We start from the raw sequence: 27,644 nt of genomic DNA, 5'->3' as shown, positions 1-27,644 counted from the left end.
CGTCCTTCCCCATCTGCTGTGATCCAAGTCTGCCACCCACCCTCACAAGCACTCCTGTCCTGGCTCTCCCTGAGCCAGGTAAAAGGGTTAAGACAGGGCTGTGTACCATACAAGGCCGAAATCCGCTCCAAGAAAGGTGCACCTTTTGTTACTCATGCAAAGATGTTGATGTCTCCAGGTGGCCTAGAGTCTCTGGGTACCTGTGGGACTTCCTGGCTCTGGAGAGGCAGCCTAAGGAGGGATGCTAGCTGAAAATGAGGCCCTGGGCCAGAAGCCCACGTTCTGCAGCCATGCAGCACCTGGTGGCCACTGTCAGGACTCATATTCTCAAGGTCTTGCTCTCTCACTGCTTGAGCCCAGGGGTTGAGGAGGCCTGGGAGGGGGCAGGTCTCCTGCAAGGTCTCTGGTCCTGGGGTACCTGATGGAGTATGGCTGGAAAATCCTACTCCTGGGGGTCTGCAGGGCCCTGTCCACCCTCATTTGCTGTAACTGCTGGAGTGTTCATCTTTGCTGGTAGAGGGTGCGAAGGAGCCAGGGAGGAATGTGGGAGGCAGAGTCAAGGGTGGAGGGAGGACAGGCATTCCCCAGAGGACCTTAGAGGCACAGAGATGGGAGCTTCAGGATGTGGACGTGGAACCTGGTGGGAGCAAAGACAAGAGATTGGGATATTCCCTGGAGACCAAATTCAGGGCTCGGCAGGAGGGGAGGGCTTAAGTGTGGGGCCAAATCCCAATCCTCTCCATTCATCTTCCCGCTACCCCAAGCTGCTATCAACAGAAAACAAGGAGCAGGAGGTAAGAACTGGGAGAGCTGGGAGGCATTGAAGTTCACCCAATTAATGCTCTCAGCAGGAGGCTGAGGCAGAAGGGCCAGGTACTCAGAGAGGGGCTGTACCCAGACATCCCAGCTCTGAGCTGGCCAAGGGTGGACAGTGCAGGCTTTGTGCCCCAGTCTTACTGAGAACTCAGTTGCTGAAAGGATGAGGCACCAAGAAATGTTTGCATGGGGGGGTGGGGAGTCCCCCACCCCACCTGGTTCTTGACCTTCTCCATCTCCTCCTCTGCCAGTGCTGCCAGGAGGCCAGTGGGAGGGTCCTTGGCAGTTTCCCCTTCATCTCCCTACTACCCAGCTGGGTGCTGGTCATGGTCCCATGGCAGCCTTCCCAGAATGGAAGGATGGGAAGGTGAAATCATTCAGGCCCAAACTGGCTGGTGATGCCCACTCCCCAGCTGCAGGTGGGTGTGGCAGCAGAACCTGGCCCCTAGGTCTAGGAAAACCTAAAAGGTCCATGCTGACAATGACTGTCCTTGACTTCCTCGTACAGATGGGGAAACTGAGACCCCGACACCCATGCCCTTGTCAGGGTCACATTTCTAGTTGCTGAAGCCATCTTGCCAACTCTTCCCAGTGACCACAGATCCTCCTGAAGGGACGGCAGCTCAGCCAAGGGCAGACACCAGATCTCCCTTTGTCCCTTGCCTGCTCTCCAAAGCAGGAGGTGGGGAGATGGGCTGTGGGCTCTGAAGGAAGTTTGTCTTGGTTCTGGGTTCAACATCTGGCTCCCTCACTTCCTAGTTGTGTGACTTTGAGGGAAGTTACAGAATCTCTGGGGCCCACAGAAGGCTCTGCTGAGGCTTGAGGCTTTTAGCCACAGCTCTGGCCAGCCTCCACTTAGCCTGGCTTTGGGGTCAGGAGCCCTGGGTTCAAACCTGGCTTTGTCAACAATTAAGTGGGTGACCTCATCAAGACTTCACCTCAGAGCCCCAGTTTGTTCATTGGTAAAGTAGATGAGAAACTGAGGATATTAGGATCAAATGCAACAGACGCCATGAGCTCATTTAGGTGTGAAGCAGAATTCATATCCCACCTAGAGCTCCATCCATTGGTCCCCGACCCAACCCTAAGGTCCATGGGGGGAGGTTGGGTGGGGGAAGAAAAGGAGGAGAGAGGAGAAGGAGGGCCCTACATTGACAGTCCCAATACTTTTCCATAACACCACAAACATTTTCAGGGTGTCCTCACTGAATCTTCCCAAGAACCCTGTGAGACAGACAAGGCAGGGATCAATAGCTCCAATCTACAGGTGAGAGAATTGAGGCTCAGGGATGCTGTGATTGGGTCCCAGGTATTCTGATGTATGGTCCAGGGCTCTTCCCAAAGGAACAGCTGCCTGGCTTTGCACAGCTGGGCCCCTGGGGACCACCCAGGTCCAAGTCTGACTGTTCTCCAACATTGCCCTGCCTTGCCTGGGCTAGGGCAATGATCTGGGCCATGCTTCCACACTGGTATGTCCACTGGGGGCTTGAAAACACAAGAACTCCTGAAGGACAGACAGGGTGGGGGGTCCCAAGGGCCTTGGGAGGACCCACCTATATGAGGGTAGCAGTATCAGTGACTAGGCCAAAGAGGAAACTGGGGAAAACTACACAAGTGCCAGGGGCTCTGATCACTGCTACCATACTCAACCCCAGCATGGCTGTGGGCCTCTGCCACCTGCCTCAGAATCCAGGCTCACCCTGTCAGTGGCTGAGAGGTGGCTTCTACAGCTCACCAGTCCTCTGAAAGATAGGGAGAGAGAGGAAGAGTGGAGAGTGGTGTGTTTGGAGCAGCAGAGAGTAGGGGTATGAAAATGCTTCATACACCACTCAAGGGATTATTATTCAGGCAAAGGGGCTGGGAACTGGGCTCAGAGAGAGGAAGTCTCCCCCTTGGAAGGCCGTGCGAGGCAGTGGGACTTCCCACCAATGTCCCTCTTGGGAATGGAGGAAAGGGGCCTATTGAAAGAGGCTCACAGGCTTCCCTGGCTGGGTAGGGAACCAGGGTGAAGATAAATGCTAAAAATGCTCTAGAGGTTAGAGAGGAACACAACAAAACTTCTGCCTAGGGTTAAAGAAGTTTTGGCTGTTTCAGTGGTAGTGGGTTATCAGAACTTATTAACATTAGTGTCACTAAAGCTGATATACAACCCCACTGCTAACTTTGACTGGCTTTAAAAAAAAAAAGTTTTGCCCTGCATGATGGTACCTGTTCCAGAGGGTGTGTGGAGATTGAAATCCTAGATATGAGCCCTGCTGTGGGGGTGTGTCCACCACACCTAGAGGATGGCAAAGGTACAATCAGGGCTAGCAGTACCTCTGGCCCATGTTGGTGGCCCTTTACCAATGAGAGGGCCTTTACCAAGGAGAAATGTGAGACTGGTGGTATTTAACAGGATCCACAAGATTTTTCGGGGTCTCACTCTGTTACCCAGGCTGGATCACAGTGGTGAGACCATAGCTCTCTGTGACCTCGAATTCCTGGGCTCAAGCGACCCTCCTGCCTCCTCTGCCTCCACACCTGCCTCCAGGATCGCCAAGATTCTTACCAGCAGTTTCCTCCCAGCTGCACCAGAGCCCACCTACATATATCCTAAGCTGGTTTATGCTTGATAGTCAAGGGTCCTGGAGCCTGAGGGGAGGCGGTCAGGCTGGCAGGGAGGGTCCCTCAGAAGGATGAGGACGGAGATCACAAAGCAAGACACTAAGGAGGCAAGGAGGGCAGGCAGGTTTAGGAACCTTTATTGAGAGTTCTCAGGCAAGGTGTCTGGGGCCGTGGAACCTAGTGCTGGACTCTCCGAATGGACTGCAGCTGTCCTGTGTGGGCCTGCGTGCCAAACTCGCTGTAGGTGCGGAACTCCCCGCTGTGCCGGTCCCGCTCCAACACATACTGGTACCCTCGGTACCCTGGGTACTGGTAGGCCACCCACCTAGGCCAGCAAAGGCACAGGGGTGATGAGTAGGCTCTGCCCCCACCGGCACCTATGTCCTCATTAGTGGCCCCCTTTCTCACCACCCAATCCCAGCTCCAAAACCATTACTTCAACTTCCCCTCTGTGGGTACCTCTCCACCCTGCCTACTGCTCCCAGTCTTCCTGTCACCTTCCTTATCTTGTCTCCTATTTCCACCCTTTATTGCCCCCTTACCCATGTTTTTAATCCTTTCCTCTATCCCCAAATTGTTCCCCTGCCTCCCCTTCTATCACCTCCTCCCCATCTCCCTCTCAGTCTTTCTCCATCATCTCACTTCTCCTGGCCTCCAAGTCTCCAGTATCTCTCTTCACCATGTCCCTTAGCACCCCTCCATCAATTCTCTCCACCCTCCTCCTTGGTCCCCACTACTTTGCCCACTCTCCTCATCACCCCTGTTCCAGTCCCAAGACTCACGCTCCAGAGCTGACTTTGAGGGAACCCACATCCTTGCTGGCCCAGCCCATGGAGGGCAGGGATGGGTAGTCATCACTGAGTTCAAACTTGCAGCCCTGGAAGTTGTCACCCTCAAACAGTGTCACACGGCTGTCACTGTGGTTCTGAGGCACAAGAAGGTGAGGGTGGAGAGGTCAGGCCCTCCAAAGGGGTGTTAATGGATACATACTCAGCCTCACTTCCCCTGTCACACTGCCTAACACAAGCTGTACAGCCACTTAGGCCCCACGTGCACTCCCAGAATTCACCCCATCAAATCCCTGGCAGTCTGAGAAGCTGAAATGCTCAGAGTCTCCACTACCCAGACCCTCCCATGGCTTTGGGCTGAGGTAGTGAGACTAGGGGGTTCCAGCCACCCTTTCAGGACAGGGCTAGAAGGCATCTTTTAACGTGGGCCTGATTTGCAGGAGGAAAATTAGAGGTCCTTAGAGAAATCTGGCCCATTAACCAAGATGGTTTCCCTAAGGGCCTCAATGACTACCCAATCTTCTGCCCAGTACCCTGGGCACAGCCTCTCACAGGGTAGGACCCAGCTAAGGTGTACTGCGTGGCAGAATCAGAATAGACATGTCAGGGCATCAGTGTTGGTTGTATCTTGTCTTCCTAGTCCCAGGGACTTCCTTCTGAAGCCTTCCCTAGCTTCTTGGAATGGAGAAGCTGGACTGGACTGGCTCCTTTGCCCTCCAACCCCCAGCCCAAGTACCTAAGTCAGCACAAATGCAATGTGAGATCCTCCCCCACAGTGTATTTGATTCATTACCAACTCCCCCCACATAACACACAAACACACACTGAGACTGACCCTTTCTCAGCCTTGCTCCCTGGACTGAGTTCTAGTCTCATCTGTGTTAACCCTTGTGACCCCAGACAAGCTAATTTGTCCTTCTGAAGCCCATTACAACACCTGCATATGGGGCTAATAGCAGTTGTCCTGACCTCACAGGGCTGTGTGATGACAGTGGTGCTCACTCACACGTGTGGACGACTGGATTTGAGTGGCTGGTGGGCACGCAGGACTGGCACAGGTTTGGCGCTGTCCATGGTGCTGATTCCCAGGCTCCTGCCCTGTACCCACAATCACAACTTTCGGAGGCCCCCTGGTTCTGGGAGGTAATGCCACCATCACCCTCCTAGGAGTTTGTTACTGACCCCATGGAGTGGTTGGGGGGCTTTCCAGGGCATGGTGGTGGGGCCAGGGCCTGGAGCTAGGAGGCAGAGGAGGAGGAAGAGGAGGCTGCTCACCGCACAGAGCACTGGCCGGAAGGACAGCAGCTGGTTGCTGTGGTGGCCACTGCTGCCACTCCAGGCACTCCAGCGAGGATAGTCCCCCTTCTCTAGAATGAACTGCTGTCCCTGGAAGTCGGGATACTCAAAGGCCACCCAGCTGGAAAAAGAGAAAGCTGGGAGGTATCTGTCTGCCCCAGGCTCACTCCCTCTCCCTCCCTCTTTGCTTGCTGTGTTTGAAAAGACTGAGAAACACAATCTTTTTCTCCAACCCCAGGCCCTTCCCTGACACACCCATTGCATGGCAATCCAGCCCCTCTAGTGGCTAAATACCCCAAACCTACTGCTATCCTGGGTCTGAGGAGCTCGGGCTTTCTGCTCAGGGGCCCTAAGTTGGAGAGACTTTTCCAGATTACAAAAACCACCTGAAGATCACCTAACAAGTGGCTCCTACCTCAAGGAACCTGCAAAGGGAAGCATCTGGGACCATCTGCCTGCTATAGCAGCTGTGGGGACCTCAGATCTCCTCAGGGCCACGGGCTGGGCTCTAGGACACCAGGCTGGGGCCAGTGGGAGGGGTTTGGCTTTTTTTGTTAAGCAAATTGTAGAGCCATCTAACTTCACACAGAGAAAAACTTTGGGAAGGACATAACTACACTGGAAATCCCTTTAGGGGGTCCCATGGGGACCCACAGGGGTCTCTTCTTGCCTTTGTCTCCTTAGCTCTGGAGGATACATTCTTTTCCATGACTCGTCTTTGCTATGGGTGGGAAGTTTGGGAGAGGCCGAGGGGTTTCCCATGTTGGAGGTTCTGTCTCAGGGCTCACAGGGCTGGGAGCTGAGATCCCAGGCTCTAAATTGGGCTGAGCAAGCCCACTGTCGCTCAACCTAGCCCAGCCGCGGCCAGGAGACCACTCACACGCCGCTTTCCACCTTGACCGAGCGCACCCTGCGCAGGCCTCCGCGCTCGCAGACGTTCGCACAGTCGCTCAGCAGCCGACAGCGACGGCCCTGGAAGTCCTCCTCATCCCAGAGCGTGAGACAGGCGGGCGCTGGGCCCGGCGCGGGTGCGCTGCTCATGCCGCTGGGGACAGGAAGGGCGCGACCACACGCTTAGCATCTCGAGAGCCCCCTTTCGAGCCAAAGCCTGCCCAACCCGGGTAGGGGGTGAAGGACCCGGGGCCTGGAACCTGCGTGGCTCTCTACCCAGGCTGCCAGGGGCTGACCTTCAGCTCGCCCTCCCGCGCCAGGCACCGGGTACTCACCAGGTGGGTGAGCCGTGGCACCGAGGAAAACGGAGAGGCTGCGCGCGGGCTGGGCGTGCGGGGCTTTATACCCAGGCCTCGCCCCACGCCCCGCACCCTCTCCAGCTGGGATGGGGGAGCTGAGTCAGCAGGCAGGCTGCAGCCTGCTCTGGTCTCCCTGGGGAGATGAGGCCTTTCCCACTGCCGCCGATCTGGCCCCAGCCCGCGGGGATTACAACAGAAAGTGCTGAGGCGCACATCCCGCGCCAGCCGCAGGCCAGGCTGACTCCGCGCTTTCTTTCTTTCGAGCCTGAGCCAGGCTGGGCGCACCGGGCCTCGGGGCAGAACGCGCCCTCCATGGCCCAGACCCTCTGGGATGGAGGTACCAGGCCTCCCTGAGGCCTCTGGCTAGGGCTGCGCGTTCCTGACTTGCAGCGCAGTTCTTCCCAAAGTCTGAACGGCATCTCTTCTTCAGCTCTAGGTCTTTGGGGCGACTTCAGGGCGGAGATAGAGAAGGCTCTTCGCAAACGACTCTCCTCACGCCCCTCAGTCCTCTTTTCTCTGGAGGATCGGTCCATCGAGGCCCCTTTCCCCCAAACTTGGGTTCCCAGATCCTGCGCCACGCTCCCGAAGTTTTTTGGGGCCCACGGGCTGTGACCAGGACTCGCCACAAGGCGGCACTGGGAGCTGCAAACAGGAACGCCGGAGGGAGCGCGCGGGATTACAAAGCGTTTAGGAATAATAATAACCAAGGTAGGTGGCAAGAACGTCTCCACTTTAGTTCCGCGGGACCGGTGACGCGGTTGGGTCCCCCACAGAGCTCCAGAGGCTAGGGCCTCCCGTCCGGACGTCTGAGCCCCTGAAGATGAAGCGCTGAGCTCAGGCCGGGCTCTCCACTCAGGCTTTCATTTCACCTGCATGATCTCAACTGATTCTAACACCGACCTGGTGAGGTAGGCGCTGTTACTGTCTTGCATTTCCCAGATGAACAAGCGGAGGCCCAGAAGGGTCGCAGTTGGTGGTCCCGGCGTCACATCTGAGAAGCCAGCCCAGCTGAGATGTGAACCGGGGCTTCTGTTATGGTCCCAGACTCTTACCCCACAATCCCAGTGTCACCTGTGGTGGTGGGAGAAGGATGGGGAGCAGAGGGGGAAAAGCTTGGAGCCGCAAGAGGGTAGCTCCAGGGAGGAAATTTCTTCACCTCTTGCAGCAGAATTTCCTAACCATGGTAGATGTCAATGAGACACAAAGGCTTCTTGCGAAATGGTGAGTTTTCATGGGGGGTGGGTATGCCAGCAGAAGTGTGAGGAGTGAGTGAGAAGGGAACTAATATTTTGTTGCTCCCATGAGCCAAATGCTTTCCCTCATGGGCTCTCACAACAGCCCAGTGAGTTAGGCTTGTGTGTACAGATGTGGAAGAAGGCTCAAGGAGGGGCAGGTCTTGTCCAGACTCACAGAGCTCGCCAGTTTTGGAGCAAGAATAGAGCTCAGACCTTTGGAACCCAAAGCCAGTGCTCTGCACTACCCATCCAAGCTCCTGTGCCAAAAAGGGCTCACAGGCCAGATGTGGCCACCCCAGCTCCTCGAAGCCCAGCCACACTGGCCTTCTAGCCTCCCTCCCACCGTCCTGTGTGCATCCCACCTCAGGGCCTTTGCATGTGTTGTTCCAGTTACCGGGAGTGTCTCAGTCATGAGATCATGGCATGGCTGGCTCCTGTGTCACCTCTTTGGTGACAGGCACTCTTCCAACCATCACATCAGTCTATTCTGTATATAGCATTTATCACTCTGTAAAGTTATCTTTTTCATCCCATGTATATGGGTGTACAAATGTCTCCTTTATTAGAGTGTCAGCTCCACTTAAAGGGGCAGGAACTGTGTCTGTCTTGTTCTCAGCTGTTGTCCTCAAACCTAGCACAGTGCTGGGTACATAGTAGGCACTCAATAAAACTTCTTGAACTAATGAGTGAACAAGGTGGTCGGGTGTGGGCCAAACGTCCATGGGGAAAGGAGTATAAAGGAATTTCTCCAGTGGGAGTGGGAGGTGATGATTTGCCATTCCCACCCCTGAAGTTCTGGGCTGCTGAGAGCAGGTGCTGGGGATGGGCAGAGCCTCCCTTGGACCTCTCTTTTTCCTGGTGAGGAATTGCTGTTGGACTCACAGTGTGTGTGAAGGTGAGTGTCAAAAGTACAGGGCCCTGGGACTGGGCCTTAGAGTCCAAGTTAGGATATGAGTCAGAGATGGGACAAGAGCATCCAGGTTTGGTTGGGGGAGGTGTCAGAACCATGCCCAGTCCCCTGATTCCCTACCCTAAAGGGAATTTGAACAAACACAAATAGGGTATAATTCCCCAAAACCACAAGGGGGGATCCAACCTATAGAGTAGGGCAAGAGCTATTCTGGGGCCCTTGGTGTCCTGGCCTTTGCTCTTGGTTTCACCTGTCGAGGCTGTGGCAGGGGTGAGGGATGAGGGGTGAGGCATCAGGTCCGGCCTTCCCTCGCTCCCCCATCTCCATCCGACAATTCTGGATTCGGCCACGAGGGGGCGCGGGCAGGCCGCGCAGTTCGGAAAGCTGGAGCGGCCGGGCGGGGAGGAAGGGGAGGTTGAGGTCGGGAGGGGCCGCGGGTGGCGAGTGCGTCAGGCTGTGCGTCTGCGCTGTCCCTGACGCGGGCGCCTGTGTTAGTCCGAAGGGTGCCGAGGTGTCTGTCGGAGACTGGATGCTGTGTTTGCACGGGGCTGAGGCTGGGGTCTGGGCATGTTCCCTGGGACAGGCTCCACGTGTTGGTCAGATGACGGTATTCCCTAGGAGGGGTGCGCGCGTGTGCGCGCGTTTTCCAGGGTTCGGGGAGGGAAGGAGAGGTTGTACAGCTGAGATCCAGGTTAGAATTAAGAGTGAGGCTGGGATTTGGGGTGGAGACTCTCTATGTGAGAAGGGCCTCCGCTCCTCTTCCAGCGAGTAGTTCTGAACTTGGCATCAGCCAGCCTCTCCCCTTCTCTGTACCTCGGTTTCCTCATCAGGAAAATGGTATGTAGGTCCCACCAGCCCGACCCACGGGCTGTCTGCGACCAGCTGTCTCAGAAATGGGCACAGCCACCAACACCACCAATAGCCACTGGCCCAGATCACTAGGCCTCTCAGGGGCCCCACATCCCCCCAGACCACTCCCTGGCTTTTGACCTCCTAGTCACCAAGAAAGGTACTATTGACCCCCTCCCTCCTGGTCCCCTCCTTTCCCCACCGGGCTGGTCCAGCTCCGCCCCACCCCCAGCTTCCCCCTCTGGGCCCCTTCCTCCCCCCAGCAGCTGTTCCTGTTTGTTTTCCCAGATCAGCTGCACTCAGAGCTTCCTGAAGGATGGATGCCCAGGTGGCTTTGTTTGCCAGCTCAGTGTGGTCACCCCTACCCCCTCCACACGCACAGTCTGGCCTTTGGGCATGGAGAGTTAAGTAGACAAAGACTCAGAGTTCTCAAGATCTCATAGGGATCTCATCACCCATGGGGGACCCCCACCTGTACCACATCTAGTTATATCTCATATAGGGACCTTTGGATCCCACGGAGAAATCCTCAGGACCTCATCCCCACCCACCCCCACCCCATTCCCTGCCCCCAATTCTACCAAAACACCCATCTCATATGGACCCATAAGAACGCACAGAGAAATCCTCAGACTCAAGCCAGAGTCCCCTCAGTGAGGCCCTCAGATCCCAACCAGACCCCCCCATCCCCTGTGGAGACACACGGTCCTGCAAAGAAACCCTCAACCCCAGTGCTGAGCTCCCACCCAGGTCTCCATCACAGGTAAAGGCCTGAGAATTGCCAGAGAAGTGGCGCCTCCCTCACACAGAGCCCATCCCACGAGCAGCCTGACTTCTCAGTACTGCTGTGTACCCGAGAGGGGCTGGTGGCCAATGTCCTCTCCTCAAGTCGGCTTGCTCCCAGCCCTCACCCCTCATTTCACTGGGAAATCATCCAGGGTTTTGGTGGCTGAAGATGCAAATTCTGTGAATGGTGCCCTCCCCCATCAGCTACCATCACCAGCAGCCTCTCCTTTCCAGCCCTGCTGCTCCAGTCCCCTGCCCCTACCCCAGGTCTGCCGGCAGGAGCAGGCAGAGCACCTTCCCTGGGGCTGTGCAGGGCTGGTCTCCTGGGAGACAGAGATAACGGTGCACACCAGAGAGCAGCCCAGCTCAGGCAGGGTCGGGAGCCCCACCCACATAGACCCATTGTCCTATCCCACTAGAAACAGAGCCCCTCTCTGGCCCTCTGTGGCGTTGGAGAATTGGCCACCATCCAGGGAGACGGGAGGTAGCTTTCGCCACCACTCAGTTATTGAGACACAAAGCCACAGGGCTCTCACAGGGTGGCAGAGAGAGGGCACACGTAAACATACGTTCGTCAGATGGAGACAGAGCCATCCAGAGTTCCAGGCACATGGACGTGATCCCATGAGCTTTACACAGGAGCCTTGCTGTTCAAGGATTCAATAGACACCTCAGTGCCATACTCACTTACAGGCAGACACTTGCTCACTCACTTATTCCTCAAATATTTAATAAGATGTACTGTGTGCCAGGACTATGCTGGCTGTTGAACTCACACACGAGTATGCTGTTGTGCACTTTCACGTGTGTACATACCCACTCCAAGGCCACCCAGAGAGGCATCGTCTCAGCCACCCACCCGCCATCATACAGACACTGAAGGGTTAAGAGAGTGGGTTCTGTAGTCACTGCTGCTGCCTGGGTTCAAATCCAAGCTCCACTTGGATTTGTTTATAAATTGGATGAGCTCTACTTCTCATTTTTTCCTCTCTGTAAATGGGAAATAATTTTCTTCAAGACTGTGGTAAAGATTTAAATGCATGTAAACACAGAACTGGCCTGCAGTATGCACACAATAAATGTTAGCAGTTGCGGTTGTGGTTCTCACTGTGTAGCACGGTTCTCCCCACCACCTCTGGGGCCCGGCTGGGCTGGGGACAGCGGTCAGCAAGCATGGCTCTGGGATCTGAATTCCCCGTCCCACCCTGGCCCTGTGGAAGCCAGCCCAGTACCTGTGATGGGCGCCTTCCTGCCTCATCCCATCTGAGCCACTCAGTTCATGACCTCAGTTTGGGAGGGCTGGGAGGGTCAGAGGGGGGTGGGCTCAGGCCCCTGCTCTCCAGGAAAGAACACTTGGGAGTGGAGCCGAGGACCTGGCTTCTGGTCTCTGTGTTCTTCCTGGCTCCATCTGTGGCCTTTGGCCAGTCACTCTCCCTCTCAGGGCCTCTGTTTTTTACCTGTAAACTACGCAGGCTGCTGATTCTGGAGGAGGCTCTCAGCCCTGACTACGGTGATCCTGTGATGCTTCAGGAAGGTTCTCTCTCCTCCCCAACCAGCCTCTGTCTGCCCCACCCACCCACCCACCTGGCCTGGCCACAGTGAGGGGGCAGCTGCTGTGGTCTCCATGGGGACTAATCTCCAAGAAGGTCAGCGAGGCTCTGGTACTGCCTTGGCCGGATGGGGATTAGCACCTGGGTGTGAGCCCCCCTCCCCAGTGCTTGCACTCCCAGGTCCTACCACTCTCACACAGACCCTGGGTGGCCTCCAAGCCCAGAAGTTCCAAGGCTGAGCCAGAATCAGCAGGGTGGGTGGGGGCAGGGCAGCTGCCACAGCTGTTGGCCTATCCAGCTGTGGCCAAGAGGGAAATGGGAGAGATGGAGTCAGAGCTATGCCCTCACTGCTCATGGCCCCCAGTATCCAGCCAAGCCTGAGCCTTGCCCCTCCTCACCTTCTGTCCTTGAATGGGAGGAAATGGGTTTCCCAGATAGGGGCATCCGCCTGCCCCTGCCCCTAGCCCTGGCTGTGGCCATTTGCAGCCCACCTAGAAGCTACCTCTTTACCATCTGTTGGGGGTACTTTCCCCACTCCAGTGTAGGGCGGGGTGGGGGCTGACTTCACAGCTTCCCCCTTCCCCTACACATGCTGTGCCTTCCACTTTGGCTACCTCGACTCTAACCCCATGTCTACCAATCCCTCCATCTCTACAGTGCACTTCTTGTTATCTCGCACTGCCTCTGTCTCGCTCTCTGTTCCTCTTCTCTGGTGTCTCTCTGATTGTCTCTGCCTCTGGTCTCTCACTGTCTCGCTGTCTGGGGCATCTGCAGCGCCCTAGGATCTCAGTGGTGCTCATACTGCTCTGGGCCGCACCCTCTGTCCTTCCACCTCTGTCCTCTGGTCTCTTTCTCATCGCTCTCCTCCTATTTCTCTCGGGCTGTTTCCTAGTCCCACCACTGCAGCTCTCCAACTGTTCAGTCCCTTTTCCACTTCCCCCACTACCTGTTCCCTCCCCCACACAGGGTGGTGACAGGGACGACAGGAAGCAGGCTCCAGCTTTGAGCAGGACGGGAGGGGGGGAGGGCCCGCCTCGCACACCAGCTGCTGAGTACCCCCCCTGAGCCCCGCACCTGCAGGCCTGCCAGGCTCGTGCAGACTCCACCCGCTCCCCGCCAGGGGAGGAGGGACCTGGCTGAGAGGCCTCATCCCTGGTAATGGCCAGGAAATGCAGGTCTTCGGGATGAGTCGGGGAGGAGGTCTGTGGAAATTAGGCCTTGGGGGAAGGGCAGGGGCTCTCAGTCACTCGGACAGACCCCAGCCCACGGAGTGACCTTATTCTTCTCACCACCCTCCCCCTAAGGACCGCTCTGAGTATGTGCTTTGGGGGGCTTGCTCTAGGGGGAGACCCCTTTGTTGTGTATCATAGGATCTGGAATCCTGGCAAGAGGGGATCTCTAGCCCCCTGCCATTATTAGGGGAGGGGAGAGGAAACCCTCAAAGACTCAGGGAAGGTATACCAGTGCCATGCCAGGCCCCTGACAGGTAACTCGTTCAGTGTCAGGCAAGGAGCAAAGGGCTGGGCGCAGGACAGAAGCCTGGTCAAGGAGGCAAGGATGGGGGCTGCACACACTCCAGCCTGGGACCCATGCACTTTCCCCCTGCCCTGGGGCTGCTCCAGGCAGAGCCCACCTGCAGGCCACCCTCTCCCCAGACCTGCCTGGGATCTGTCAAATCCATCTCATCCCCTTCCCCCCTCCTCTCTCTGTGCCAAGGACGCAGCAGATCCTGTGGGGCCTCTGGATAGTTGGGTGAGGGGGGCCGTTGGGAGTGGAATAGGTGGCAGTGGAGGGGACAAGCCAGCACCTTCAAGAACATCCAATTTGGGGCGACTCTGACCCTGGTCCCCATCTCCCTGAGGGTTGCTTCTGTCTAAGCGGAGGGGTACTTAGACCTGCCAACCCCAGAGAACTGAAACACAAGGACATAGGATTATGAAGTTTGGGAAAGGCAACCCTGCCCTGCCTGGGACCCTGTCAGGCAAGGGCTGCCAGACTGCCCTTTCAATCAGTCTGTTTCAGAGGTGGTTAGACTGGAAGAGGGACCAGAGAGGTGGCAGAGGGTGAAATCTCAGGATGTCAGCAGCACCAAAGAAATCTGAGGAGTGGATCTGAGTCTCCATGTGGCTCTCAGCTCACTCCACCCAGATTTTCCACACCTCACAGCTTCAGGTTGGGGCCAACCCCTTGAAGGCCTCCATCCTCCGGGTCAGGGGGTTCAAAAGTGTGGCTAGGAGCCCAGGAACCAAGATACAGAGGGGAGGAGGCGGGGGCTAGCCCTTTCATTGTGCAAATGGGAAAACCAAGAGGCCGGGGAAATGACTTGCCCAAGGCCACAGAAGTCGCCGGGAAGGAGACGGACTAGAATCCGGGTTTCTACCTCAAGAAGGGCTTCCGTTCCGGGCCACAGTCCCCTCCGCCACTCGGTGGAGCCTGCTCAGCCCGTACTACCCGGAACGGAGCCGGGCTGCCCAGAAGCTGCGGGCAGGGCAAGGCAGGGCGGGCGGGGCCGGATGGGAGCCGGATCTCCACTGGAGCGGCGCACTGCCTCCGGACCCGTATGGTGGCGGTGGCTGTGGCTGCGGCGGCGGCAGGTGTCTGCGTGGCGATCGGGCCGGGCCCCCGGGCGGATGCTGAGAGGCCGCCCCTGCCTCACGCGAGCCGAACGAACAAAACGCTCAGGTCCGGTTTGTGCGAGGGGCTCGTCGCGGGGCGGGAGCGGAGGGCCCGGGGCCCGGCGGTGGCCCTCGGTGATCTGGTGCTGGTCTTCCGCTAGCGCACGGCCGCACAGCGCTCTGCTAGCCGCCTCCCTCTCTTGAGCGCATCTGCTGCTGACACGTCGGCGGCCGCCGCGGCCGCCACAGGTGCACACCTGGCCCGCCCCTCCCTTCCCAGCCGCCCTCCACCCGTCTCTCCCGGCCCCTGCGCCCTGCCCTGCCTGGCTTGGCTTCGTCCCCAGCCCACGCCCTGGAGCCTGTGCCCGAGCTTGGGTCAGTGTGCTCTTATACCGCCTGTTCAGTCCCCGCCCCTAGACACACACACACACACACACACACTCACACTCACACTCACACCTGTCCCGGCGCCCGTTTGCTCGGGGCAAATATTGACTCATGGAGGCGGAGCGCCCCCCTCCCGTCCCCTGCCCCGGGCTCTGAGACCGGAGCTCCTCGGAGGCCTTGGCGGAGGGGGTGAAGGGGAGGGTGCCGGGGACCCGGGCGCCTCTGGAACAACACCAGATGTCACTTTTCCACCCACCTGCTTCTGGGAGGGAGGAGCCAGGGGCATAGGACATAGGATCCGGCGGGGGTGGGGGCGGCGGGTGGTAGAGAGAACCGAGAGGTAGGTATCCTAGGAAGGCAGACCATCCCCTGGTCTGGAGGTTGAGTCACAGTAGGAGTCGCTTAGTAGGGTCTGTGGCCCGCTGTCTAGTGGTGACTTCGACCGCTCCACAACGCCTAGTTCCTGGGCCTCAGCGTCGTGCCTCAATTTTCCTTCCTTCCCAATCTCTTAGCTCCAGGAGCCGGGCAAACGCTAAAAGGCTGGCCCTCGGGGTGCCGAGCCTAGGAGCAAATGCATCGGGGAAAAGGGAGGGGTAGCCACCCCAGCTCGTGGCCACCTGCTTCTCTCCCCAGGCCTGGCGCTCGGTTCCCGTCCACCAAGCTACGCCGGGCAAAGGCCAGCCAGACCCCGCCCCGAGCGCCCTCCGCTGACCAGACCCGGTCCCGCTCCCCGCTGCGAGCGGTGAGCTCTCTGCCCCAGCTGCCGTGTGCAGTGGAGAGGTGCATCGTCCCGGGCCCCAAGTCCTCGTCCCCGCTGTGTCGCTGCGGTCCATTCGGGCCGCTCCCATGATCCGTCCCTCTCAGAGCGCGCTCGCGTTTTCCCCCTCGTCGGGTAAATAAGTCAAGCTAGACATAGAAAAAAGGCTAGATGCTTTACTGGCAGGGCGGTGGAGAGAGGGCCGGGCGGAGCCTAGGGTGGCATTTCGGAGGGGCTGGTCACGTGCATCTGCAAAGGGTCGGTAGGAGGTGGCATCACTGGGTCAAGTACCTCCGCTCGCTACGTCGGCAGCAACATGTCCGGGGTCAGAATCCTGGAAGACAGAAAGCCCCAGGTAGGAGTGCGGGAAAGGCTTCCCTGCCGTCCCTCCCGCGCTGTCCGCGGGGCGGGTGGCCCCGGGGCCCCCACCTGGGTATGCTAAGCGGCGGCAGAGCGATGACGCGCGGCCGCGAGGTGAGCACCACCTCCCCGCGGCTGGCCTCCACCAGGATGTTCTGGATCATGTTCTCCAGCAGCGCCTCCCGCAGGTTGGCGAAGGACGGGAGCCTGCGGGGCGGGGGCGGGGGCCAGGCGTTAGCTCGGCCACAGACTCCGCCTGGGGTCTCCGCTCACCTCCTCTGTGCGGTCCAGTGTGCCACGTGCTCTGGTAGATGCTCATTTAACTGCCGCCCCCTCCACACACACACACACACACACACACACACCATGGGGCATCCTTGTTTCAATTTTACAGATGCTCAAAGTGTGGCTAAAAGAGAATAAGTTGCCAAATGTCATGCTGCTGGTAGAAGTGGGATTGGAACCCAGGCAATGTAGTCGGCATCCCAGGGCCCGTTGTGGAGAAAGCTAGTGAGGGATGAGAGAGTGCAGAAGGGACTGAGTGTGGCCTAGGGATCCCAACAAGGACAGAAAGCATCCACAGAGCAGCGCCAGGGGGAGGCAGCACAAGAGATGGTGCTTCTCTTCTGGCTCTAGAAACCCATTTAAGAGACTTTGAAGACTAGAACCACTCTCCTGGTAGTGAGTTGCTGATAAATGTCACAAGCTAGCTCTTGGAGAAAAAAAACAAAGCTCAGGGTTGTTGTTCTGTCAGTTCTCCCATGGAGGCCTTAAGCTACCAACAAGATGTCACTGAATGCTGAGTTCAAAGGCGATGCACAGTCGGGCAGTGGCCAGCCTCAGCATACCGCTGCCTCCTAGGAACCTTCTGCACACATCCCCTCCTGACCCCGGCACCTGGGCCTGGCTGCTCACCTGCTGATGGCCTCCTTCTCATCCTGCTCTTGCTCCTCCTTGATCATGACTTTCAGCTGCTGCAGCCATTGCCATTGCTGGGATGACTCCAGGGACTCCAGTGGCAGCCTGGGCTCAGTCGCCATCAAGATCACCTTCTCTTCCTTCTCCTCCCACTCCTCCTGCTCTATCTCCTTCTTGCCTAACTCCTCCTCTTCTGTTTCCTCCTCCTCCTCCTCTTCCTCCTCTAACTCCTCTTCTTCGTCTACGACCTTCTCCTCCTCTTCCTCCCCCTCCTTCTTCCCCAGCCTTGATCTGTCCTCCTCTGGTATGTCCTCCTGCTGCTGCTTGCCTTTCTCTTCCTCCCAGCTGCTGGGGGGTAGAGACAGGGTTTGCATTATGCGCAGGCTGTTCTGGGCCATGAACCTGGCTGACTGCTCACTCCAGAACTGGCAGAAGTATGGCACCTGCTCCACCAAGCTTTGGTTCACAGCTTCATGGAAGTTCTTGTCCTCTAGCAGGCCCCTAGGTGGCAGAGAGGAGCAGAAGGCCCTTCCTGAGGGGCCCTGCAGCCCCCTGGGGAGCCCTGGCTTCAAGGCTAGGTGTTAGGTTGGGGGAGTGCTAGGTGAAGGAGAGGAGCCCTTGATTAGTTGGCCCTCCCATCCCTTCTTTTGGGCCCCATAGAGTCTTAGAGGTGAACATGATATGGTGCAGGCAGAGCCGGCAGGTGAGAATTACAGAGATGAGGGGCAGGAGCCCTGGAGAGACAGTGCGCTCGCTGGCTCCAGAACTCACCTAGCAGCCATGGAACAGGGCACAACTCAGGACCCAACCCTGAGGATCCCTCCAGCCAGCTCCATTAGAGCTGCATTGTCCTGGGGTGGGGGTGCCTGGGGCCATCAGTGGAGAGATTTTTGCAAGGAAGTTGTTTCTCAAGAAGGAAAATGCTAGAACTCAGGGGGCTTTGGCCAAATGAGCTGGAGGGATGGGAAGGTGGGGCGAGGGCCCAGGGCATGGGGGCCCAGAGTGTGGGCCAGTACCTGATGATGGTAGTGAGACAATCAACTAGCAGCTGCTTCCTCTGCTTAGAGACAGGGCCCCACTTGTTTGGGGACTCTTCCTCAGAAGTCTCTGGCTCTTCTCTGGGGGCCTTCCTTTTTGGCAGCTCCCTAGGGCAGGCCATGACATTCTGAGTGGCCTGGGCAAGCTACCTTGCTGGGGTTGGGGGCACAAGCAATGGTGGTAGCTGCCCAGTCATGAGGACATAAATGAGTTTGAGGCACCCCCGGCCTTAACCCAAATATAGCACCACTGCATTCCGGGAAACAGCCCAACTTCAGGGTCAGTGCAAGAGTGAGAGAGGCCCAAAGTGGGAAAGGAACAAGGAGGGAGAGGAGGGGTGGGGAGGCCTAGGTGGGCTCCCCAAGGGGCTCTGGCTGCTCTGTCCCCCTCCTCATAATAGCCTAAGCAGTAACAGGGCAGCGGTGCCCCACCAGTGCCACTGCTATGGCACAGACTCCAGCCCTGCAGCAGGGTTGGGTCGGGTCTGGGCAGCCCCTGCTCTGGAGTGGGCTTGGGGGCAAAGAGAAGAGGAAGGAGACACCCATCACCCCGAGAGTTCACCAGTGCAAGAAGTGGCAGGAAAACTCGGAGAAGAAGTTGGCCAGGAAGTAGTCAGTGGCGTGGGCTCGGGCGGTGAGGCCCAGGCAGAGCATGCTCGGTGGGGGCGGCTGCGGGCGTGGCCAGAACGGCTGCTCCTGTGGGATCTGCAGTTTCCAGCTGACAGGCCCATGGAGAGACTGCTGGTTCTTGATGGGGGGCAGTGTCTTTGGAAAGGGGAAGGAATGGATGACAGGGGTTTGGGGACCTCTCTCCCAACACAAATGGGTCCCTAGCCCCCTAACCAGGCCTTTTGGGCCACATAGGAATATGGGCCACCCACTGGCACTTTCATCCCTCCCTTCTGGGAGGCTGGACTCAGGTTTGGAGCAAGCAAGGACCTTCTCAAGTTATCCCAAGAAGATGTGCCTGGGCTTGTGGCCTTACCTTGTACTTCCTCGCAGGTACACTGGTTGTACCACATGCGCTGTTCTGTGGAAGCAGAGAGACCTTTGCTTAAGACGCAAGAGGCCTAGAGAGAGTCCCCACCTCTGACCTCTCGCTGACCCACAGAGGGCCTGGAACCAATGTCAGGGGCCCTGCCGCCCTCTTGGTCCTGCCCAACTCCCAGTCACACTTTCTCCCAGAACCTTCCCAAGGGAAGTGCTACCTACAGACAAGGAAAATCTGGTACCCAAGTGAAGAAAAGAGAAGGAGATGCCATCCTTCATGGGCAGGCTGCTGTGTGCCCTGGAGCTTGTGGTTTGGTGAAACAGGGAAACAGCCTTCCTTATGAAGATTTAATTCAGAAATTCCTTCTCCCAAGCCCCCAAGGGCTTCATGGTTGGCCCAGAGCTTCAGATGGGAGCATGCCTCCCTGGGGGTTCAGTGTGGTGGACACAGAGGTGATTGAGGAGTGAGGAAACCAGGGTGGGGGACTGTAAGACTGGAGAGGGACCAGGACGGAAGTGTCATCTCAGGCTCACTGTTGGTCTTCCCCCAGCCCCCACGTACTAACAGCTCACAATCAGTGAATGCTTATCAGGGGGCCAGGCACTATTCTAGGCCCTTTGCCTGTATTAACTCATTTAATCCTCTCCACAACACTACAAAGAAGATATCTAACTGGCACTAAAAGTATTTTTAAACTTCTATTTTTAACCTTTCTAATATGGACAATCTCAAACGTATACAACAGGGGAGAGAATGCTACAAAGAATCCCCCACTGCCTGTCACTGTCACCCAGACCCAGCAGTTATGTGTGGTCTCATCTATACCTCACCTCTGGACTATCTTGAAGCGGATCCAAGATGTCATATCTCCCCCCTTTTACAGTTGAAGGAACTGAGAGGTTAAATAACTTGACCAAGATCACAGAGCTAGAAATCATCAGGGCCAGGAAACAGACCCGGGGATCTGTTTCCAGAGCCTGCGCCTGATGCCTTCAAAAGGTGAGCTCTGTCCTGTTTCTCTGGTGCCCAGCACACAGTAGGCACTCATTAAATACCGACTCCATGAAGCAGGAAGTGGCCAGCCAGCCTGTTCTACCCAGACCATCTCTTGGGATGCTATGAGGGTGCTATGCTGATCCAGTGAATGGAATCTAATCTCTTAGGGCAGGCTGGCCAGTTCTGCATGGAGGGCCACCTTGGCCCATCACCTCTGTCCCCTCTGGTGGCACCAGTGAGAAATATCTGGGTGTCTGAAGCCAGCTCAGCCCTCCTCACCTTCACTTTCCTGTCTGTGATGATGAACTCCACTTCCTGCCGCACCTTCTCGTCCTTCCACTCCTGCAGCTCCTTGTGGTACTGCCTCATGAGTTCCTGTGGGTACACCTATGGCCCAGGACAAGGAGAGAGAGGCCAAAGGCTAGAGAGCCTGTGGCCAGCACTTGCTCTGGGCCTGTGCTGTGGCCCCCACACTCCCAAGGGCCTCTCTGTGAGATCTCAGAGCCCACCCCACCCCCAGGACTGGGAACTGTGCCTCCATCCCACCTTATCCCTGGGGCTGGTTCCTACCTTGCATACCAGGTCTGTACTGTAGAAGCTTGCATGCACTGAGGCTGTCAGGGTCACCACAATTGGGACCGTGTCTTCAGGAGCCACCTCTCCTATCATGGGACTCACAGATACCTGTTGATTTATGGAAGGAACCTCTGAAGTTCCACAGGAATGGGATGGGATGGGATGGGATGGGATAGGATGGGATGGGACAAGATGGAACAGGACAGAACAAGATGGGATGGGATGGGACAGGATGGGATGGGATGAGTCTGGAGCCCTGCTGGAGGTTCTAATTCTATGGGCACAGGACACTCTCACCTCCCCAAAGTCTAGAGGCCTTGGCTGCCAGGTGAAGACAATCGCCTCATTCTTGGAGACATTGTTGAGGAAGAGCAGGCGGCTGCACTTGCTCTGCACAGGGATGTTTCCCAGGGAGATATGAGACTGGGACAGAAAGACCTTCTGTTGGTGCAGACAATATAACAGCAACTTTGGGAGGTGAAAAAATAATAACCACACAACTAATACCAGTTACTGCGTGCTTTCAACAGGTCAGGTGCTGTGTAGGTGCCTTACATGCATTTGATCCTCACAACTATGACACAGGTACTGCTACTGTCCCTGTTTTACAGGTGTGCTTCTAAGGCTCAAACAGTACAAATGATTTTTCCAACAATCTCTCACATGTGTAGCTGGGATAAACACAGACAGTTATACTCTAAAGCCTATGATTTCAACCATTAAAATAGGTTTGGAGGGGCTGAATCAGGGTCAGCTTAGAGAAGCAGAAATGAAGCCAACATAATTTGGCCTCTGATGGACAGTTGTAAATGAATGGGTGATCAGCCATTGGCATCTTCGCTGGGCACAGCATACGAGCTGTGTTATAGGGTTCCGGGAAAGACTGATGCCACATGGAAGGGGCACTTTTTCTTTGTCCAGGCCCTGAGTGCTTCCAGGGAAGGACTTTGTCTGGCTCTTCTGTGTCCTCAGGACCTCGACAGTGCTCATCCTGGAGTAGGAGTCCAAAGAGGGTCTGAGTGGAAGGGTGGATGGGATATATAGGTGGATAGTGATTGGATGGATGGGTATATGAATGCGGAGATGGATGGATAGATGGATGGATGGATACATAGATGATTAAATGGGTTTGTGGGTCAGTGGGAAGATGGATGAATGCATGAATGGGTAGGTGGATGAATGAATCAGACTTCCCAACAATGAGGAGTGTGTGAACTAAAGATAGTGTTATTGACTCTAGATATCTTCAGGAAAATCCGCCTAGGTCCATGGGAGGGATAGTTTTGCATGAAGATAATTAAGACGTAGAATGGAAGATAATACCTAGAATGCTTTCTACACCTTCAAACACCCCCATCCCTATGCCCGGAGAGAAGGGTGGGACGAAGGGCCCTGCAGCAGGTGGAGAGGCTTGAGTAGGAACACCTGCGGGCGCTAGGTGGCAGGGTAAGCCTCTCATAGAGCTGGTGCTGCCTCCTGAAATCTGGAAGAGGGCTGGTTCCAGGCCCCACCTTTGCATCCGTCCCTCCTCAATGCCATCTCATTTCCCTCCTGCCTCCCCATCCCTCTGGACTGGCCCCCCTGGGCTCTAAGGCTCTCTTCCAAGGCCTCAGGCCTTCCCAGCTCCTTTCCCCCACCTGTCCAGGAACCATCAGCCTAGAGTGTATGGAGCTGTTGTCCCACGAAGAGATGTTGTGGAAGGGGGCCGTGTTCCCCATGACATGGGGGTCATAGCCCACTCCCTGGAAGTGGATGAGGGCTGAGTTCCAGCCCAGGATGTGGATGGGCACGTCCACCTGGGAAGTCAGGAGGGGTGGGGGCAGGTGCTGGTCAGAGGGGGGCCTGCCAAGGAAGCTGCTCAACCCCTGCCCTGTATCATCCCAGGCCACTGCTCACTGTGTAGGTCTTGGCCTCGATGGGTGAGAAGATCCACAAGATCCGAGCAGTGGTGCCTGGCTGGATCTCCCCTTTGGGGTTGAGGCAGCAGAAGATGGGGTGATCGAAATTTTTTTCCTGAACTTCCGACAGGATGTCGGTCTGGACCTCATATGTCACCGGCACTGAGCCACCATTATACAGCTCATAAATCTGCAAGGGGCAAGAATAGAAAAATCACCATGCCAGGCCAGGACTGCAAACCAGAGAGCCTAGGACTCTGTGTCCATTGTGAGAGAGCAGATTGATCTCCAGGATGTCACCCTTAGAGTCCCAGAGCTTCCCTAAATCTGATTTCCCATATGGCTTGATCACCAGAAAAGTATGTATTTTCAGCCTGTGACATTTAGGATACTATGTAATCCTATTTGTAAAGCAGCATCTTAGTTTATTTCCCCTCAATTTACCTTTGCCAGGTTGTAAGGGGATCCTCATGCTAGTGTCCCTACTGTTGAGAGTTAGGGGAATGTCCGTGTGCGCATCATTTTATAGGTGCTCATCCTAATCACCTGGGAGCCGCTTCCCATGTCTGCCATTAGAGGCAGCTCTGCTTCAAGGCAGGTTTGGGGGCAGAAAGGTCTGGTGTACTCAAGATTCACCCCAAAGGTAGGGAATCATGAATGTCCTGGAAGAAACCAGAATCTTCTGGTCCAATCCTTCTTTTTAGTTATGAGAAAACTGAATCCGACAGAATAAAGAGGATTCACCTGGACTTAGTCCTGGACTTTTCTCATCTTTCTTGGCACTTGCTCCTGAGCATGCTGGCTTTCCTTCTCCAGCCTGGACCACCCCTCTGAGCTCCAGACCTCATGCTATGGGCTGAATGTTTGTGTCGCCCCAAATCCTTATGTTGAAACCTAATCCCCAATACCACAGTACTAAGAGGTCTTCAGGAGATGAGTAGGTCACAAGGGTGGAGCCCTCAGGCATGGGATTAGTGCCCTTATCAAAGAGGCCTGAGGGAAATTGTTTGCCCATTCCACCCTGTGAAGACACAGAAGCCGCTATCTATGAACCAGGAAGGGGGTCTTCACTAGACACTGAATCTGCCCATGCCTTGATCTTAGACTTCCAAGCCTTTATAACTAAAAGAAACAAATTTCTGTTCATTTTGTTTTGCTTTGGGTTTTGTGGGGTATTTTTGTGTCTTGACAAGTTTTCACCCTTTTGCCTGGGCTAGAGTACAGTCATCCATAGCTCACTGCAACCTCAAACTCCTGGGCTCAAGCAATCCTCCTGCCTCAGTTGCCTGAGTAGCTGGGACTACAGGTGTGGGCCACCATGTTTAGCTAATTTTTTTTTCTATTTTTTGTAGAGATGGGATCTTGCTATGATGCCCAGGCTGGTCTTGAACTCCTGGCTTCAACTTATCTTCCCAGCTTTGCCTTCCAAAGTTCTAGGATTACAGGCATGAGCCACTGCCCCTGACCTGTTTGTTTCTTTATGAGACAGGGTCTTGCTGTGTCTCCCAGGCTGTAGGGCAGTGGCATGATCATAGCTCACTGCAACCTCAAGCTCCTGGGTTCCAGTGATCCTCCTGCCTCAGCCTCTCAAGTAGCTAGGACTACAGGCGCCCACCATAACACCTGGATAATGTTTTTATTTTATATTTTGTAGAGATACAGTCTCAATATGTTGTCCAAGCTAATTTCTGTTCTTTCTAAGCCACCCAGTCTATGGTAGCTTGTTTTAGCAGCCAGAATGGACTACAACACCTGGTATCCAACTTCTACCTGATAAGCCCTCTTGGTTGTCTCATAAGCATCTCAAACTTGGCCGAAACTGGGCCTGAGAAAGGGCTTAGTACCAGGCACCAGGAAACTGAAGCCTCTTGCCTCGAATCTCTCCTAGTCACAAAGGCCAAGGCTTCAACCTGTTGGCCCTATCTCTTAGGTACTTCTGGAGGGCAGCATCTTTCACCCTGTTAGGGGCTGACATAGATATGGAAAGGTCAATGCTTAGGACTCTTGGTCAACAGAACAACGTGGACCACTGACCTGCCGTGGGGGCAGCGTATCACCGATGGGGACAGGGATGAACTGGTGGCTGGTGGAGGTAAAGTGCACATACTTCTGCTCCAGCTTCACTGTCACGCCTATGAAGTTTAGCTGGAAATAAAAGGCCCCTAGGTAGCATCCTTCCCTGGGAGGAACCGACACACCTGGCACAGAGATCTTAGCCCAAGCTCCCCAGGGGGGCATTGTTCCCTGCTCCTTTCTTGGTTGTCCAGTGAGCCCCTCCTCCAGCCTGGGACCCAGGGCAGGGCCAGGGTACTGGGGCCTTACCAGGATCTCCCGGCCATGGGACACCTTGAAGAGCACTGGGAGGCGATCAGTGCCGACAAACAGGTGGCTAGAAAGGGGGAGACAAGTTGGGGAGTGAGTTCTTGAGCCCTGATACAAGTGGGAGAACCTGTGGACATGGCGCCCCTGTGGCTTTGAGCCAGCTAACCCCTGGGAACAATTCACCGCTGAGTTGGCATAGGGTAAGAAGGAAATTAGACCTCCCCTGCAGGTGGGAAGGCAGCCCTCCCCGGGGGATGGCCATTTGAGATGCCCTGGAGTCCCACAGTGACAGGCCAGGAGAAGGGGTCTCCAGGACCGTACGTGCAGGGTGGGTGGAGGGTAAGGGAGCACCTGTATTTGAACTCCACCATCTGCTCCTGCCCGGGACTCAGGCTCCCGGCCTTGGGGCTGATGGAGAAGATGCAGTTGTCCTGCACACGCATTTGGTGGAGCTCAGCACAGTTAAACTCTGCTTGCTCTGCCCACAGCTCCAGGTCGATCTGCTGGTCACTTGGAAAGAGGAAGGCCCTGGGAGGGCGGTGTGAAGACATACAAAGGATCCATCAGGCAGAACAGAGAGGCAAGAGCTCTGAGCCCCCAAGGGACAGATGGAGGCCTCCTCATGCCTCCTACACTTCGTGCCCCCATTTGGCAAACTGTCCCACATGTGGCTGAGCAAATGTGGCTCTTGTGGCTTCTCATTTCATAATGGCTCGCAAACTCAGGAGCAGAGGCAGGACCATGGGGACTAAAGGAGAAGTGAAGATTGGGGCTCCCATTGTAGATGTCAGGGGCTGAGAGGGTTGCTTGTATATGGGGGCCACTTTGGGCTGGCCCTTCTGTGACAAAGCTTCTAGGAAGGGGCAATTTGGGGCTCCTAGGAATGCTGGCAGCTCCAACTAGGGGCCCCTTTGATGGAGGGTGTCCAGGCCAGGGAGGAGAACAGATGCCCAAGTAGGGCTGGCACTCTTGAAACAGAAGCAAGTCTGTGTGGAGTTAATGTCCTGAAATACCTTGAGCTATAGTAAAGCAAACACTGCACTCTACATAGCTGACAAAACTAGTGGCAAAGGATTCCCCAGGTCACAATCCGAAAGGAGAGCCCCTTCAGAGAGGTGGCACAGAACCGGCCCCAGCAGCAAACCAGGCAGAGGATACTAACAGGAAGCATCCAGAGAGGGAAGAGAAAGTAGACAGCCATGTCTGCAAAGCTTTCGTGGGAGTCAGGGAAATGCAAATCAAAACTCCCACAAGGAATCAGTCTGAGATTTTCTTACATCTGAATTGCGAGGGAAAGTTACATCCAATGCCAATAAGTTTAGAACAGACACCATCAAACATAGGCAGGGAGAGAGGGAACTGCTGCAACCATTTAGAAAGAATTTTGGCAGCCTCTGTTAGAATAAAAAACGCATATGCCTTTTGACCCAGAAATCTCATTTTGGGGAGCTAGCCTGCAGGGAGAAAAGCACACACACATACACACACACACACACACACACACACACACGCACGGTGTCTATTACAACTTTCTTTGTAGTGTCAGAAAAAAAGTAGCTGGGAACAATTAAAGTTTCCAATAAAGGAGGGGTTTAGTGACTTAAAGTCCATCCACATGATGAAATATTATGCAACTATTAAAAAGAACATGTTAGATCAATATGTATTGATCTGAAGGAAATGTTATTGATATAATGCTGAGTGAAAATATTTTCCAGGAAGTAACATGTACAGTATTATTGCGCCATTACTGTAAAAAAATGGAAGAGAAAGAGAATGACTGTAAATGTGTGAATGTGTCCGTGTGTCGTACAAAGGCTGAGAGTGGAAAGCTCGCTCCAGACCGTCGTCTCCCCAGGACAGTGGACTTGGAGAGGGAGCTGGAGAGTATCCTACTTTTCTTCCATCACCCCTGTATCATCTGACTTGCTACAAGTCAATAAACTGCTGTTGTCAATTTATTTGGGGGATATTGAGCAGCGGCAAAAGTGAAACTCTTGCTATGTGAGGGTCCTGTGCATAGTTTGAGCCTCTCCTTAGCCCTCATTGCCCTCATCCAGTCTCCCTCCTAAATAATTCCAACGCCTTGCCCTGCCAGTCCTCTAGTGTGGGCTTCCTCCCACCCCGCCAATCTGGAGGACTGCCACAGCCTTCCTCCTGCCTCAACATCCTTCTCCCCCAGAGACCACAGTGACAGGTCTTGAAAGCTGATCATGTCTGGGCTTCCATACTCAGTGTACACCCCCTTGATGCCCTCAGAAAAAAAGTCCAGACTCTGAAGGAGGACTCCAGGGCTCTGCCCACCTTGGCCCCTGCCTCACTGGAGACCCCTACCCCCCACTCACTGCTCAGCCACACTGTGTCCTTGCCAAGCCCTCTGTCTCTTTGCAGCCTCTCTGTCTCTGTCTCCTCCTGCCAGGCTGCAGGCCTAGCTTAGTTGTAGCTTTCTCCAGGAAGCCTTCCTGAAGTGCTGCACATACCTCCCTCACAGCACATGTGGCCCTGCACCAGGAGGCTGGTCTGCCGGAGGCCCCTGCAGCGCTGGGAGGGCAGGGACTGGGCTCGTCCACATTTCTACTCTGAGACCAGCCCAGAGCCTGTGCCTAGGAAGCACCCAGTAAAGATCTGGCCAATGAATTAAGGAGCAGATGAGTGAACAAATGACATTAACCAGCATATTTGCCATCTGCAATGGATCTCCCC

General features: G+C 55.7%; 2 protein-coding genes across 2 annotated transcripts in view; both read right to left on the bottom strand.

The window, feature by feature from the left end:
* Nucleotides 1–3,535: 3,535 nt before the first annotated feature.
* CRYBA2 (crystallin beta A2) lies at nt 3,536–6,773 on the bottom strand. The gene is made up of 5 exons (XM_069466944.1): nt 6,731–6,773; nt 6,385–6,549; nt 5,484–5,625; nt 4,203–4,345; nt 3,536–3,745 (listed from the first exon to the last, which is right to left on the bottom strand). The coding sequence occupies exons 2-5, from the start codon at nt 6,543–6,545 to the stop codon at nt 3,598–3,600; spliced, it is 594 nt and encodes a 197-aa protein (XP_069323045.1). The 5' UTR covers nt 6,546–6,549; nt 6,731–6,773; the 3' UTR covers nt 3,536–3,597.
* A 9,370-nt stretch (nt 6,774–16,143) lies between these two features.
* CFAP65 (cilia and flagella associated protein 65) overlaps nt 16,144–27,644 on the bottom strand; it is a 31,643-nt gene continuing 20,142 nt past the window's right edge. Inside the window, exons 19-32 of the mRNA XM_069474132.1 lie at nt 25,293–25,469; nt 24,942–25,008; nt 24,654–24,764; nt 22,618–22,809; nt 22,359–22,517; nt 21,019–21,162; nt 20,716–20,829; nt 20,425–20,532; nt 19,144–19,188; nt 18,721–18,923; nt 18,138–18,266; nt 17,119–17,622; nt 16,273–16,410; nt 16,144–16,177 (exon numbers count right to left, since the gene is read on the bottom strand). Of these exons, the coding sequence (XP_069330233.1) occupies nt 16,144–16,177; nt 16,273–16,410; nt 17,119–17,622; nt 18,138–18,266; nt 18,721–18,923; nt 19,144–19,188; nt 20,425–20,532; nt 20,716–20,829; nt 21,019–21,162; nt 22,359–22,517; nt 22,618–22,809; nt 24,654–24,764; nt 24,942–25,008; nt 25,293–25,469 (2,125 nt within the window). The remainder of the gene's footprint in view (nt 16,178–16,272; nt 16,411–17,118; nt 17,623–18,137; nt 18,267–18,720; nt 18,924–19,143; nt 19,189–20,424; nt 20,533–20,715; nt 20,830–21,018; nt 21,163–22,358; nt 22,518–22,617; nt 22,810–24,653; nt 24,765–24,941; nt 25,009–25,292; nt 25,470–27,644) is intronic.

The sequence above is a fragment of the Eulemur rufifrons genome, chromosome 1, assembly GCF_041146395.1.
Source record: "Eulemur rufifrons isolate Redbay chromosome 1, OSU_ERuf_1, whole genome shotgun sequence".
Lineage (NCBI taxonomy): Eukaryota > Metazoa > Chordata > Mammalia > Primates > Lemuridae > Eulemur > Eulemur rufifrons.
This window is presented reverse-complemented; position numbering and strand designations above follow the sequence as displayed.